Source organism: Sorghum bicolor, chromosome 9, assembly GCF_000003195.3.
Source record: "Sorghum bicolor cultivar BTx623 chromosome 9, Sorghum_bicolor_NCBIv3, whole genome shotgun sequence".
In the NCBI taxonomy this organism is placed as follows: domain Eukaryota; kingdom Viridiplantae; phylum Streptophyta; class Magnoliopsida; order Poales; family Poaceae; genus Sorghum; species Sorghum bicolor.
In genome coordinates, this window is record NC_012878.2 from 57,833,037 (window position 1) to 57,849,720 (window position 16,684).

Genomic DNA, 16,684 nt, shown 5'->3' on the forward strand with positions numbered 1-16,684 from the left:
CAAACTTCCATGTGTTTACCACTAGTAGCACGTACTACGTGGAAGGCCGACCATCTGACACGCCATTTGCCGCCTCGCTGTACCTGGCAACAACGCGGCGTGCCGACTGCCGAGTGTCGCCGGCAAAGTTTGCCACCGCAGTACCATCTCGGATCTCGGTACCGCATCCTGGGCCTAAGCGATCTTACTGCGATGAGGTTTAGTCCTAAATGAGATGACTGGGCGTCTGCGCCAGTCCAGGAATTCAGTGAACACTACGGAATTGTACTCTGTCGCGAGATGGTACTCTGACGGAATTGTACTCACAGTTGAATTCAGTGACAGTGAGCACAGGCGAACACTGACGGAATTGTACTCTGCCGCGAACGGTGATGATCTTGTGATCCAAATTCGGATTTGCCGTCCAAGCTGGTTGGCAAATTCATATGTTTACTCCAAACTCACAATCACTAGGCCAGCCACATGGATCCCTCGTCATGGTATACCTTTTAAAGTTGAAACCGAATCTTGGATGCTTTCGAAGCGAGTGTGACGACGTGAACCAACCAACTAGCTGCTGTCAAAGAAGCCCATGGCATTAGCAGAAGTGCGCACGCTACTACCATGCACAAATATCTAAGCAAGCGGGCCCCGCGCTCCCGACGTTCCCGCCTTCCTGCCCGGTGCACTACTGCACCATGAAACACACACACGCAACCACAGGAAGCGAACAGAATTATCGCCGCTATAATCCATCGTCCAAGTCGGATCTGACCACCAAAGCAGCTCTCAGCCATGGCGTATAAATAACTTCCGTGCCCAGACCAGCCAGCAGTGCACCAGGTACCATCGAACCTTCACCGTTCGTTCTGCGAGGTGCGACGTGCGAGACACCGCCGGCAGGCATCACTGCTCGAGAGGATCAACAATGGCGGCTTCCTCCACCGCCACCACCATAATCAGCTGCTGCTGCTGCTGCCTCGGGCCTCCCGCTCCGCCCAAAGAATCCTCTGCAGGCGCTCGCAGGCCGCAGGCGCCGGCAGGCGTGTCAGTGTCGTCGCACGCGCTGCGCCGGGCGTGCGTGGCTGCCGCGGCGTGCGCGATGGTGGGGATTTCGGGCGGCGGCGGCGGCGCCGACATGGCCCTTGCGCTGGCGCGTGGCGGCGGCGCGTTCGCCTCCAGGACCGACGTCGTCGCCGTGTCCGTGGGCGCCGCGCGCGCCAAGGCGCCGCCGCGGTGGAGCGACCGCAGGCAGTGCCCGCCGTGGCGCGCCAACTCGCTGGAGAACATCGTGCCGGAGAACCTGCCCCGCCCGTCCGCGCCCAGGAGGTTCGACAGCGTCTCGGCCTCGGCGGCCGCGCCGGACTTGTCGGCGCCGCCTTCTTTCCTGGCGCTGCGACCCGGCACGGGCTGCTTCTCACTCTGACGCAGTCGGCAACAGTGTAATTAAATTCGAAGTTGTAAAAAAAAATAATGTGGAAATTGGAAAAAATACACTTGTGTTTTTATTTTTTTATTAGACTAGGTATCATGCCCGTGCGTTGCTACGGAACAACTAAACTTTTGTAAAAAACACATGGATCGCACGATAAAGATAACAATATTGTAAAATTAAATACTGACGTTAAAGTGGCGGGCCTTGCTAAGGTACACCCATTACCTCATAGGAGGTAAGATCTCAAACAAATCTTAGCCCTTGATTTTTAAAGTACATCCAATAATTAAGTAATTATTAATTAATTAAAATGGCTAGAAAACAGAAAATAGAAAAGGCAACAAACCAACAAATATATACAAGATATTTGCTAATCAAGAACAGCTTGTTTCTTGCCATAAACGGGTGCCCATGTACAACATGCAACAAAACGTATATACGGGTTTCATGCAAATGCGGCATAATCTGTACAGGTGTACCGGCCTTGTGTGTCCGTGCCACATATAAGTGAACATGTTATGTAGTGAACACACCTCGTATAAATCAAATAAATTAATGTCAAAAGCTAATAATTGATAGTAGAATTTTCCATTACCAACATACATTTGCAAAATACTAAGTCATAATAAAAATACTAAGTTGGGATTATGAAAATAAATAAATCATTCAAATCAATTACCAATACGTTCAAGATTTATGTTGTCCTTACCAACACTTTCATGTTCTAATTTAAATAAATAACTAAAATGCACCTTACTTTTGTTTTGTCACATTTGTACAAAAAATACAGCTCATGTTTAGATACAACTAACCTTGACATAAATTACGTATGCAAATAAATCAATTAATTAAAAAAGATCACAAGTCACGTTAGGAATCAACCATACATACTAAGATGAAGAAACCGACCATACAAACGCAGGCCCTTGGTTGCATGCATGTTAGATCCAATTGATAGATATTTTACCTAAATTTTTGCTTACTTTTCTGTTTTTCAAAATAATAAAATACATTTATTCTATTACCTCTTAAGAGGTAATATGTGATTGTAGCCAGCCAAATCGACGGTCCACAGTTACTTGAGAGTACTATAGCAAAACCCTAAAGTGGCATTCAATCTAAAAAGAATTTCAGAACGTGACGTCGCAAGATCACAAACATGATGAAGGCAGTGGAGATGATAGATGTGGAAGGCGAGTGACGATTAGCATGGGCCGTTGTTTTCTACTATGATGACACATGACGCAACGATGACGTTGTTCATTTTGTAAGGTGGCATTTTTATAAAGAACCATTCGTGTTGGTCCACACAGAGTGTCATTTAGATGAAATGGGTAGGGTGCCAGGGCAGGACCACAGGGGTCGGCAAACCGATGACATGATGTTTTTGTCGTACGATGTGGCTATTCACCTGACCAGTAAACCAAGGTGCAAATGCCTGTGGTATGTGAACTTCTGTAGCCATCACTTTGTTTAAGTGTACTTTGCATACTTGAGTGCTTATCTTTGCTGAATTTTGAAAGAAAATTACAAGAAGAATCTCCAAACATTGTATCTTTTTTTTGCAAACAGCTATAATCTCAGAGAGTTTACATTGCTCCCCTTCCATGCTAGACACTCTCAGCAATGAGTCAATGACAATGATCTTCTTCCATGGTCTATGTCCATGGCTGACCACAAGCTATCTATCTCTGATGACCTCTTCCAAATGAGCAGGGACTGCAATAGTACATTTTTATGGTGACTCATCTGCTATAGCAAAATCAAGGTGCAGGATCCCAGATTGAGGCATTAGTGGTATTTGAGGTACAACTGCAAGTGCACTGCAAACATGGACAGTAGAACAAAGTTGGTCTACAAGAGAACAGCACATTTTCAATTAAATGACATTAGTATAAGATTGGTTACTCATTAAGAAAACTTTGAGAGCTCAAAGCTGTCACTCTAACTCAGACCCAAGTGGAATGAAACAGTGAAATCCACATAAAATTCACCCAAAAAAATACACGATAAATCAAAACTTGTAATATATATTACCAGGGCATTTCAGTGATAAGTTTCCTTTAGATGCTGGATATAATCTGTTGGAAATGAAATCATTCCTTCATTTAATGATAAATAAGCATGAGCAATATCAATGTTTAAAATGCAGGCATTTTGACTCATAATTTTCTTATTTTTGGTCTCTAATTTTTTCTGCATTTATTTAATTCTTCTTTTTTTGCAGTCTGCTTGGATATTGTCATCCACTATAGTAACATGCTTTCTTTTTCTATACACCATCACTATATATCTAAACGAACACTATGACAAGATATTAAGCAAATGAAAACAATAAATAGAAAGGTATACAAAAAATTAATTGTGTAAATAATATTTTTAGGATCACATGCTTGTTGTTCTAAGAATAATTTACAAAAAAAAATGAAAAAAACAAAGATTATGTATATGACACATACCTTTTACTTGGTTGCTGAAGTGCTCCATGTATCAATGCATAACCTTTAGATCAAATGGAATAATAGGTTGATATTTACAATTATATATTTATTCTTGTTCAGAACATATGAAAGATATGAAATCTCTGTAGAAACTTTAAGAAAGTTTAATCCTACAAGAATGATAAATAATATTGCAAATTTCAAGATATTTTGTCGATGAATAAATCATCGGAGACTCTTGCTAGAAAGTGCAGGCCGGCGGCTGTCTGTAGATCTGATTCAAGAATTAGTTCTTGAAATGCGATTATAGAGGACAGAGGAATTGGAGGCGCCTGGCGTCGCTACCCACTGGACTGCCTGCCGCTACCGGCCGCCGCCGCCTGCAAGATATATGGTTGTTGTCGGCTTGTAGCAAGTCACGACGTTGCTGCCGTCGCCTGCTTTGCCAGTGCCTCTACTCGGCAAGTCGGCCTCGACGCAGTGTTGTCCATTGCTGCAGCACCTGCTGGAGTCCGCGGCTGGCCTCCTCGACTTGGCCCGGACACGGTGGTTCAGCGGTCTGGTGAAGCGGCGACTTGGCGACGGTGCAATGGTCCGTTGCAACGTCGAGTGTTGAGTGGGGGTTGCACCGAGTCGTCGCCTTGATGATGGAGCTCAAACATAGGTGCTCGGATGTGGAGCGGGGTCGCATGGAGGAGGGTCGGTGGTCGCACGGAGGAGACGCGCTGATCACGATGAAGGAGACAGGCGCACGTTTCCTTCTGAGTTTCCTTCAATTTCGTCCGTATATTTCCTTTTCTGTTTCCTTCAATTTTGTGCTTATGTTTCTTTTGATGATTTACGTTTCCTTTTGAGTGGAGCCACGCCACGGGATCACAAGGGGAGAGGACGCCAAGGTTACACCAAACAAATGTCGCACCAAAAAAATGTCTTTCTTTTGTTCTTTTTAGTTGTAGGAGATATAAAGACTTGTATTTTGTACTACTATAGGTCATAGCAGAAATCAACTTTGCTTCAATAGATGGAAATTTGGGGCATGTATGAATGGAAGTGATTTGCCCATGCACTACTTTATTTGTTTGCTTGCAAATGAGCAAACCTTGCAATAATCGATCGACGCCGATGAACAAGGGGAATCTGAAAGCTTGTGATGATCTAGTGGACCCGTTGCTTTCATGGAAAAGCAGAAAAGCGTGGCAACAAGCACAGTGAGTGCACGAAAACGAAATGGAGAATTGGTCGAGCCAGTTTCAGAGAACAAAATTTTGCTCGGAATTTTCTTAAAAATAATCGTTTCGTTTTCACGTGGCGCGAGCGCGAGAGGGCGTGGGGCCGGACGTACGACCGCGCTCGCTCGGGTTGGACGTACGAGCTGCCGTGCCGTTGCCTGGACTGAACTCTCAGTGGTAGTACAGCTTCGACCTTCGAGTGAAGTACAGGGCTGGAATAGCCTGCCACGTCTTCGGTAGTAGTACGAAAGTGACCTTTTTTCCCGCGTGCTTTGTGCAAGTCTCGTAGTGCAACATCCAAAAGAGGAGGCCACACCTAGAAAAGTCAGGGCATGTTGGATCCTGGGCAGGCCGCACGCCGCTCGTCTCACCTTGCTTGGCAAGGACAGGCATTTTGTAGCATCCAACAAGCTACCTTTGCCAGGTAAACTCAATCCACATGAGCAAGTTTTTTCTTACCTATGGAGAGCAACCAGCAAGATTCGTTGCTCACACCTCACTACTGAGTCCTAACCTTCGTTACTCTGATTGTTAGTCGTGACTTCTTAAATTGATATCATTGACATTTACCACTTAATTGTACTCTTCCACACTTAATTGAAGCTCATCCCTGTCAAATGGTGCTTCTCCTCCACCAAATTGGTGTCTCCAAACTATTCTATACCCAAATCGAGGTTGTGACATCCAAATCAAGCTTCTGATAAGCCGAATCAAACTTTTCCCTACCCAAACTACGTTTGTTGACTTCTAGTCGAATTTTTCATAGCATGAGTCATCCTCTCTGGAACTCCTCCAACCTCCATGGCAATCTTGTCCATTAAATGGAGAAGAGAGGAAATGGGAGGAAAGAAAACCAAACAGAAAGAGAAACTTGTCTTGATTTGCTCGACGTGGCAAGGCGAGGCGTGCGATGGTGGTACCAAGCTTACGTGAAATCAAAACCATCGTGCCAGAACCACGTTCAGGTGTGGAGTTATTGATGCTGCTATGGGTGCCGCCACACTCACGGCAAAAAAAAAAAACAAGTGATTATATTTAAATTTTCACTATATGTTTTAAACTTTATGTACCAACAAAGTAAACGTACAGCCCCTTTGATTGAATCCTCCGAAATTCAAAGGGAACAATTTTGAACTCCGGATTTAGCAGATTTATGATTTTTATTGTTTTGGTAGAATCTCAAATTTTATGTTCCATCTTGGCACCTTGCTATTTGCAAATCACGTTGTCATCCTCGGTCGTATGATTGGGAGAACAACGCAAAGTAGGCCTTTGACAAGAAGCTCGGTCTCATGACTCACGAACAAGACTGCCTGGATTGATGGCGCGGGATCCCTCATCTTCCACCAGCCCAACTGCCGCCAAAATCTGCCGTCGGCCCAGTCAAATCCGGTTCGGCACGGTCCTCTCATTCGGAATCCAAACGGAGTAACTGACGGAAAGACCCCACGGGCGCTGCACTTTGCCGGAAAAAGAAATATGCATACCGTATGCATCCAGGATCGGTGCATACATGTGTCAATCTGCTGCCACGTGGACAAAGCAACGGTATCTACGCTATGCGGTCATCCGGACGTCAGTTTGTTCGCCGCCGACACGGAGGGGTGCCGTTTTGGCGGCTGCAGATTATTTCAATGCCTCGACAAGGACCGGACCTCTACCCGCCGAGCAGGACCATTTCAATGCTCGCGACTCCAACGGTCAACGTCCATCTAGCGCAGCGCCCGCCGCTCGTAGTCATCGATGCGCCGGCAAGAAAGAATTCAAGCCTCACGGTCACGTAGCTACACCCTAGAGATCACACTCACACCACGTGAACACTTATTGACTTGGCACCTCCATTTGAAGCCACTGATCAGCTGAGGCTTCGCTTGTTTCATAAGCCCGTATTTTTTCTCCTGACCAGCAGTGCTTTTTTCCATAATAATTAGTAAACAGTACTACTTTAAGCTGCTTTAGCGCTCTCGGTCCATACCAAGCTGCCCTACGGTGGTACCATCTATCTATATAAACCAGCCACCCGCCAAGCGCCAGCAGCGTGCTTCACACCCACACGCCTCTCGCCGCGGCACCACATCCCATCGTGTCCGTCGGATCGACACCAGCGAGGGACATGGCCAGCCTCGTGTCGCAGCCGCGCTACAGCATCAAGACGTACTGGGCGCGGAGGAACTACCAGCGCCTGGGCCGCTCGCCGTCGCGGCGCCTCAAGGTGGCCCGCCTGGGCGCCGGCGCCAGGTCGGCGGGCTCCTCCTCCGCCGCGTCGTCGTCGTCGACGACGTGGAAGGGCATCCGGTTGGCGCGCCGCGCCGCGGCGTTGCTGGCGGCGCCGGCGCTCCTGCTCGCGAGGCTCCGGGACGCCTACGTCGACGCGATGGTGGCGCTGGGCGGGTCCGGAGTCGCCGGGCGGCTGGCCAGGTCGCGCAGCGGCGCCGAGGCCGCGCTCTGGGACAAGCGGGTGCCGCGGGCGCGCCGAGGGAGCGGTAGCGGGAGCGCGAGCAAGCGCGGCGGCGGCGGCGACTTCGAGCGCCGGATGATGGCGCACATATACAGCATGGTTGTCACGCCGGAGCTCCCGTGCGCCGCCAGGGCCTGATGATGACATGCATGGACGACGCACCGAGCCGAATCGCGCCAGTCTTCAGTGTGTGAAATTGTGAGCAAGTGAATCGCATCTCACGTCACGTATATAATACATACGTGAAGGCCAGGTCCTGCGCTCGTCGATCATGTTGTGTTTGTGTCTCTTGAGGTCTTGACTTCGTTGTTTTCCTTTTTTTTTCATCTTATAACTGGAGGTGCTAATTAAGGGTTCAAGTGCCTGATGTATATTACAATCACGTATGAATAAGAGTGATACGGTTAATGGTAGCTGGTGCGTCTGAAGATATGGATTTGAAGACACAATCATCCGTATGAAATTACTGAAGAAAGCACTGAAACGTTGGATGCTGGCAGCCCTGAGTTCTGGCTCTTGCACGCGAACATACTTCGAAGACTATTACTCCCACCATCTCAAATTGTAAGTCATTTCAAGAATCTTTGAGAGTCAAATTTTTCTAAGTTTGACCAAATTTATATTATAAAATAATAATAATTATTGTACTAATTAAGTATCATTAGATTCTTTTTTAATTATATTTTCATAGTATACTCACTTTATGTTATAAATCTTAGTATTTTTCTCTATAATTTTGGTCAAACGTGAAAATGCTTTGACTCTCCAAAATTCTTGGAATGATTTACAATTTGAGATGGAGGGAGTACTCATGATGTGTGAGTGTATAGGATCCATATGTGACGCTCTATCAAAGATGTTCAAGCTCTTCAAGTCGGAGTAAGAAAGACGAAAAACAGAAGCGGTCGACGAAGACCTACGTTAGTTGGGCCTTCTTTAGCTTCACCTTGAGAAAACAAACAAGCCCATGTCTGATTTCAACTGGACCGTGTCAAGTATCAGCTTTCTATCCCGGCATTGTGCTTTGGACTGGGATTATAGTACTGCGATAAATTATGTACTCATGACAGAGTAATTTTACAGTTTGAGACTTAGGTATTAGTTACATGATAGTTTAGGGACCATCCTTGTAATTACGAGCTACAAACCCACATGTCGGTTCCACACTGGAGGGGCCATGCATGTAGGCTAATATAATGGATTTGTGACATGGCTATTTTCGAACCAGAATGGTATACTTAAATAGTTTAGAGATCAAGATATGCATGTTCATCGTTTGGGGACCTGGATGAGAATCGTGTAATAGTTTAGGACTGCCAGTATAATTTACTTTTTTCAATTAGAAAAAACATGAAATTAGAATCAATTTTCTTCTAAGAACATAAATATTTGTCGGTGCTCTATTTGAAGTTATTTATATCTTATTTTATTTAAAATAAATGATAAGAACGACTATAAGCAATACAAAATAAATAAGTATTAAATAACAAAAGATAGATAACTTGTTTCTAGAAAAAAGTTAGATTCCGTTCGCTTGTCTTATAAGCCGTACTTTTATGTGAGTCGACAGTGTTTTTCTCTCACAAAAAATCAGCGAACAATACTTTTAGCCATGACTTTTTAGACGATATTAGTACTTATTTTGTATTCTTTAAAATAATAGTTATGGATTAAAGATCAAACCTGATTTTCATTTTTTTTATAGACAAAAAAAACACCTTTGAATCCAACAAGATGAGCAAATATATATGTCCAATTTTGAGGATTGGAGGGCATCTGATACCGTAGTTTATCTGTTTAAGGTTGAAAATTGGATTGTCGTGCAAGTTGAAAGTTCAAAAACAGACTTTACCCAAAGACGAAAACAACAGCAAGAGGGTCAAATTTTGTTTGGTTTTGACAATCGGAGGGCCTACAATATCTAGTTTTGTAATACAATGGACTCTACCCAAGACAAAAATAAACCTTGCCCATAGAAGTACTCTCTACCACGAGCGTTATCTCACTTATTACAATCCAACTTGACTTTGCTACTGGGACCAGAGATTTGATCTAATTAGTAGCTACTACCAAACATACGCAAAGGTGCCTATAGTTTATTGCTGATCACTTTGGACTAGCCCGTGCTAATATAATGACCTAACTATCCTTGATGGATTTAGTTAGGCTTGTACCAATCTTATTTTGGCTGAATCATATAAATTTTAAGTCTCATAATAAATATTATAGGTGCGATAAAAGATTAATCACATATGAGAAGTTAAGTAGAATTGACTCAGCTTAAATAGGTGAGTATTGTATATAACTACACTATGAGAATTGACTCAGATGAAATATGATCCATACGTTCATGCATGCGTCACAAAAAGATTGAGATTATTTGTATATTTTTCTTATTTCGTATTTGATTTGAAATAAATTAGGTATGATTTTTTTAGATACTAATAAAGTATACTATACCATATTTAAACCAATCTTATATGGTTTCGTACTTAAAAGTTCATAGTTAGACAGTCGTGCAAGTTGAGCCAAAATAAACCTTGACTACTAGTACTACTCGATCTTTTCCACCGTCTCACAAACAGTATATAGGTACAGGTTGACTTTTCTAGGCACTCACAGTATATAGGCACATTTGTCTGTTCATCCTAACCCAGGTTGACTTTTCTACAGGGGGCCACAATTTGGTTACTAGGCACTCACAGTATATAGGCACACGTACACGGTACACCAAGGCTAGTAGCCTGTACGCCCTCGTCTTCAGGTGCACGGCTCAATGGACGTGCCCCGGAATCGAACGGGTTGCGATGCGCGTACGCACGGGATCGGATCGTCGTACCGGACATCGATCGATCGGCAGTCCGAGCCGGGCACATCACCCCGCCCGACACCCCGTCCGTTAATTTGAGGTCCGACCTGCACATCAGCACGTACGTCCAGCGTCGCCGCGCATGCATGCCTTCACCTGCACGTACCAAACCAACCACACAAGCACGCATAACTAATCGGACCGCGACGGCCGACCACAGATTCTTCTGATCCGATCCGCGTGTCTGGCTGCTGACTGGCTCGGGAACGAACGAACGAACCGAGATTGCCACCGCTAAACGGAAAGCCCCCCGCACCGCACCGCACCGCACCTAAAAGTCTCGCGGATTCGTTTGGCCGTCGGCGTCTGTGCTCCTGTTCTACTTCTCGTTCTTCCCGGCCCCGTCCCCGGCGGCAGCCGCGCGGCCGCGGGCGATGCGCAGTGCCCGGACGACGACGTGCGCGCGTGCATGGTCGCGCGCGCTGTGGGCCAAGTTAGTTTTTTTTTTTTTTTGACAACATGGGCCAGGTTAGTTAAAGCTGTGCCGAGGAAGCAACGCTACGGCCTACAAGCAGAGCGTGACGGCTTCAATTTTATTTTATGGCCTTTTTGCATGGGTGTGTTGTGTTCCTTTCTTGCTGGAGACGACGCGGGGTTAGTTAGTTAGCGCGCTCCGAGAGAGAGATAGACCCGTAAAAGCAAAGCAAACTAGAGTGGTTCCCATCTGAAAACGCACCGTGACCACGCTCGATCGACTCCTAAAGTACTACCCGCAGTACCGCTTGATTTGTTAGGACTCCTACGAAGTACTACGACTACGTAGCAATTGGACCCCGCTTGATTTGTTAGGACTCGTTATTAAGCCAGTGATTAAAAACTAAGCAACTCTTGCCTTGCAACACATACACTGCATACACGTGTATAGAAGGTTGCGTCGGTCGTGTTGTTTGGATCCTCCTATATATAATTTGTTCAAAAGCCAGCTTTTATTGTCCAGATTGTAATTCAAATATATACCCACATTTAGTTTGGCTCACGCTAGTTTCTATCAAAGTCCAACTTATGATCCACTCCTAGCTTTTAACAATCTACACTCTGCAAGCTAGCAGACTCCCTAGGTTAGCTATTAATTAGTACTAATAGATCAAACTATTAGCAGACTGCACAAAGGTAGTTATTGTTTTTTATTCTTGAATATGCATGCCCTAACTATTTTGTGCTCGCTATGCCACTGATATATACACATACTCTCAAGTTTGAAGGCTCTTGATCATTGTCATCTTCTACGCTAGACCAGTTTGGATACCAAAGGTTAATTAAGCTAAAAATCAGTTGAAGTTTGCCATAGTACATCTAAACAGAGGAGCTAATTGGCATGTTTAGTTCCCCACGGAATGCAAAATACCAACTACTTTTGAATAATGAAATGCAAATTACCAAATTTTTTAGAGTTATGTTTAGTTTCATCTAAAATACAGAATTTATTGCCTCATTATGACCTCTTGAGACTCTTTTGGGCTTTTTTTTGGCATCTTGAGGTCAAAATCCAAAAAGAAGAATGAGAACCATTTTGCTAAAAAAATTGCATGGTGTTTCGTTCCATTAATGGACTAAGGGGGTGTTTAGTTTGTCTTTCATCCCAAAAAAAAATTTAGGTTTTGGTTCATTATCTTGAATAATGGAACTATATACCATACAAATTTTTTAGCAAAAAGGTGTCTATTTTTCATTTTGAGTTTTAGCCTCAAGAGATCAAAAAGGCCCAAAAGTGCCTCAAGAGACCATAATGAGGGCAATAAATTCTGCATTTTGGATGAAACTAAACATAACCCTGAAAATTTTGGTATTTTGTATTTCATCATTCTAAAGTAATTGACATTTTGCATCCATGGGGAACTAAACATGCCCTAAAACTCAGAACTTTTTTTGGGATGAAAGGGGAAAGTTTCCCATAAAATGGTGAATACAAAATGCCAACTACTTTAGAATGATGGAATGCAAAATGCGAAAAATTTTAGGGTTATGTTTAGTTTCATATAGGCCTTGTTTACTTCCAAAATTTTTTGCAAAATAGGAATAGTAGCACTTTCGTTTGTATTTGACAAATATTATTAAATTATGAACTAACTAGACTCAAAATATTCGTCTCGTCAATTCCGACCAAACTATACAATTTGTTTTAATTTTCATCTATATTTAATACTCCATACATACGTCTAAAGATTCGATGTGACGGGGAATCTGAAAAATTTTGCAAAATTTTTCAGGAACTAAACAAGGCCGTAAAATAAAGAATTTATTGTCTTCGTGAGGACTTATTAAGGCTTTTTTGGTCTTTTTTTTGGCCTATATCGAGGTCAAAATCAAAAAAATTGAAGAATAACCACTTTTTTGCTAAAAAAATTGTATGATGCTTAGTTTTAGTATGCAAAATGATGAACCAAAATCCAAATGAAATAGAAAGGGAACTAAACACCCCCTAAGTCTCTAACTAGTTGATTTAGCCAACTACAACTAATTTGAACTAATATGTAGCTTCAACTAACTAGTTAGGCTGATCCAAATAGACCCTATAGTGAAATTGTTACGGAGAAAGTCCAAAACTCTAAATTTCTGGCTCCACGGCCTTGGTTGCCACGTTCAATCATGCGAAACGATGCACTGCGCCGTGCGCCGCAAGACACGAGGGCACGGTGCGGCGCCCGAGTATGCTGTTCCTCGTAACAGCCTGCCACCGCGCAGAAGCGCGGGCCCCACTGAATCGGACACTCGATCGCTCGGCGCAGCAAGCGCATGCACATGTGCCTGTGCTGCCTGCCTGCAGCCTGCGGCCTATGTATATGCGCGCCACGGCCGCCCCGGCATGCCGCGCAACGCCGCATTGCCTACCGCGCAAACTCCCCGGAGCACCACCTCCAATCGGAGTCTCGAATCCAGGAATCCAGTGGGCGCTCAAGTACGGGAAGCTAGTCTAAGAGGTGCGTGAGCTGTTCGATCTAAGCTTCCTCCCTCCCTCCCTCCCTCATTCTGGAATGCCCGTTCGATCGATTCGGCCGTGTTGTTTGATCGACTCGCGATCAATTGGGGTGCGGTTTCGTGTTGTTCGATTAATGTCAGTTTCAGTTCTACATGAACTGAACTGAACAATTGCAGATCCGAGTCATTGTTGGCTACTCTCAGATTGTGATTGTCTGATTGATCGCTACCTTGTTGCTGCCCAGTTTTTCTCTGTAAGAGTTCAGTTCGTGTTCGGCTACGAGTATCATGCTTCGTGGATGATTTTATTGCAGTAGTGCAGTGCGCAGTCCCATTCACTCCAGAGATTTCTGCTTCTCCTTCGATTTTTCAGTGACGTTTGATTCGATTTGGTTGCAGGGGGGGTGCCATGGAAGTTGTCGCTCCGGCCCAGCACGACGCCCTGCACGCGGCGTTTGGCCCCAAGCCCTTTGGCGGCATCGGCGGAGACGGGCGGTTCTCCTCCAGCCTCTCCTCGCTCGGCGGCGATCGCTTCTTCGGCTACTCCACCACCACCGCTTCCTCCTGCTTCGGCAACAGCCCCGGGCTCTCCTCGCCGTCGCCGCGCGCCGCCTCGCTGTCCCGCGGCTCCTCCGAATCCGGCTCCGTCGTCGACGACGGGGACGACGCGGCGGACGCCGCCACCGTCGCGGAGCGCCGCCTCCGCCTCGCGCGCCTCGCGCTCCAGTACCAGGAGGTGGTCAACCGCTTCGAGCTCTGTCTCTCGTACCTCGCCGACGCCAGCAACGAGGCGGCCGCGCTCCGCCGGGAGAACGATGAGCTCCGCGTCGCCAACGAGGACCTCGCCCGCCGCATCGAAGTGGTCGGCTGCAAGCTCGTCGACGAGTTCAGCAGTCTCCGCCTCGCCGAGGAGCACGCCACGCCACCACCACCACCACCTCCTCCTCCGTCACCGCTGCCCGTCGCTCCGGTGATGCCGAAGAGCATCTCCATCCGCTCGCCCGGCTACCTCAAGATGAACCAGAACGGCAAGCATCGGGCGTCCAAGCCAACGAAGGTCTCGGTGAGATCAACGCCCAATCCATTTCCTCCGCTGTTGTGATCGAGTCCAGTTTTCGATCGTTTCAGTCCATGACTCTTACCTGTTCGTGTGTTGTTCTCAATGCGGCAATGCGAGCAGCAGCGCGTGTTCGTGGGCATGGACGGCGGCGTGAAGGGGGAGGAGGAGCGCAAGGGTGTGGAGGAGAAGAAGCTCAACGGCGGGCTGGAGTTCGAGGTGTACAACCAGGGCATGCTGAAGACGGAGCTGTGCAACAAGTGGGAGGAGACCGGCGCGTGCCCCTACGGTGACCAGTGCCAGTTCGCGCACGGCATCGGCGAGCTCCGCCCCGTGATTCGCCATCCGCGCTACAAGACCCAGGTCTGCCGCATGGTGCTCGCTGGCGTCGTCTGCCCCTACGGCCACCGCTGCCACTTCCGCCACTCAGTCACCCCTGCCGATCTCTTCCTCCCGCGCCCCTGATTATGTCAGTCCATCACCCACTGCCGCTCTATCGCCCGCTTCCACCCTCTCCAACTCTACTTCAGTATGCGGTAATGCCATTGTCACAGTCTTCAGAACACCAATGTCTGATTAGATGTGAGGCACAAAAGGAGAGCCGTAAATAAGGTATAGATAGATACACGAGATAGAAAACCAAATTGGTCTGCATAATTAGCACACAGGCAAGATGTGAATATAGAGTTCTAGACACCGAGGTGTTCATATGGGGTTGATTGGGCAATCAAACTCAAATATGTGAGTTATGTTGGGATTATTGTATTTGCCGTATGGTTTATTATACGCGGTATAGGTTATGATGTTCTGCCTAGTTGCATTTTGTTATGGGCAAATTAAATGATAAATTGGTGAACTCCTGTAAGTAAACTAAGTAAAGGCTGTTATCTGAATCTCTCTCTGTTGTGTTGAACACTTGGCAAGTGCAAGTGCCTTCAGTTGTATTGTTTCTGAACAATTGAAGCAAATGAATTCTATTTTTCGCGGTACATGTAAAGCTTCCACAGATGGCATTCTGCCTCTAGTTTCTGGTGCTCATTCTTTTCTGCAGATGACCTTGCATTGCTGTGCAAATTTCTTTGGGATGGAACTTCTGCTGTCAAGGCCCTTTGTACTTTCATGCCCGCGCCAACCTACCATTTCAGGCTTGCTGGCATCCGTGGTGAATGTAACAGGTGGGGGGCTGCTCGTCCCCCCTAGATTAGTAAACTTCTGTGACTTTTGACTGCAACTTTTAAGCAGATGACACTGAGGATTGGACAAGTGGGGTTACTGTTTATTCATTGCATCTGCACCCTAAGATCTGCCTTTGCTGTCTCTGTAGTTTCTTTTGCTGTGCAAACAAGTTTGGGCTGTATTGCAGATTTTGGATCCATGTTACTGACGGCGTCAGTCATGCTCTACTGTTATCTGAATATATTTCTAATGATGTGTTGAACATTTGTGCATTTGGCAAGTGCAAGTATCTTCTGTTGTATTAACTGTTTATGGACAGTTGAAGCAATGAATTTTACGTATATTTTTGTCGAACACGAGACATGTGAAACACATATATGCATATGGCTTCTATTGTTCTAAGTTTTCTGGAGATCTTTTACGCCAAAAACCTCTAAGTAGCGACTACACCATTCTTTTGCATCCTGCGTCCTAAGTTCTGCAACGCTTTATATGCACTGAATCAATGAGCCCCTGATCAAGGTGGTATATACTACAGAAATGGAGCATGAGACTGCATCAATTTATTCATTGCTTTCATGCCTATCAGATTATGCTCATGTTTCAGACTACAGGAAGTGCAGCAGGTGTCTGGTCTGTTCTGATCGTTCCGGTGCACAGGAGATGTTCCAGATTGGCTGATTCAGAAGAGGACACCAGATGGACAGTGGATTCCCACAGAGCTTTACTCCAGGTGTGTTTTGTTGCCTATAAAGAAGGCCCTGAGTTTATATTCGTGGCCAGCGCCTTCTCCTCAAGTTTCAAATTTAGTGAAACAACCTCATTCCTTTTACTAGTACTTTTTTGCTTGTGAGGAATGATATGATAGATCAATCCATTCTACTCCATTTCACGAACCCAACAAAAAACTAAAGAGAAAGATAAACCAAACAAAAAACTGAAGCGAAACGATGAACTACGAATGCACAGTTGGCTGGGGTTATGTATACATCCAATTGATCAATGAAAAACAGTTCCAATCATTTGGTCAATTTACACTTAGCACTAGGAACAGCATTTTACTTAATTTAATTTCATGGAACAGTACGCACCAAGAAGAACGATACTACAGGTAATTCTGACAG

General features: G+C 45.6%; 3 protein-coding genes across 4 annotated transcripts; all 3 read left to right on the forward strand.

Moving 5' to 3' along the window:
- Positions 555–1,495, forward strand: LOC8064712. Its single transcript, XM_002440254.2, has one exon. The coding sequence runs from the start codon at positions 908–910 to the stop codon at positions 1,403–1,405; it is 498 nt and encodes a 165-aa protein (XP_002440299.1). The 5' UTR covers positions 555–907; the 3' UTR covers positions 1,406–1,495.
- On the forward strand, positions 7,056–8,752 carry LOC8064713. Its single transcript, XM_002440255.2, has 2 exons — positions 7,056–8,106; positions 8,373–8,752. The coding sequence occupies exon 1, from the start codon at positions 7,198–7,200 to the stop codon at positions 7,678–7,680; it is 483 nt and encodes a 160-aa protein (XP_002440300.1). The 5' UTR covers positions 7,056–7,197; the 3' UTR covers positions 7,681–8,106; positions 8,373–8,752.
- On the forward strand, positions 13,194–15,375 carry LOC8064714 (zinc finger CCCH domain-containing protein 39). 2 transcript variants are annotated; one of them, XM_002440256.2, is made up of 3 exons: positions 13,194–13,329; positions 13,727–14,390; positions 14,508–15,375. In XM_002440256.2, exons 2-3 carry the CDS (start codon positions 13,737–13,739, stop codon positions 14,847–14,849), a joined length of 996 nt encoding a protein of 331 aa, XP_002440301.1. In that variant the 5' UTR covers positions 13,194–13,329; positions 13,727–13,736; the 3' UTR covers positions 14,850–15,375. The 2 variants fall into 2 exon arrangements, with proteins under 2 accessions (XP_002440301.1, XP_021302927.1); XM_021447252.1 differs by having other exon boundaries at positions 13,727–14,384.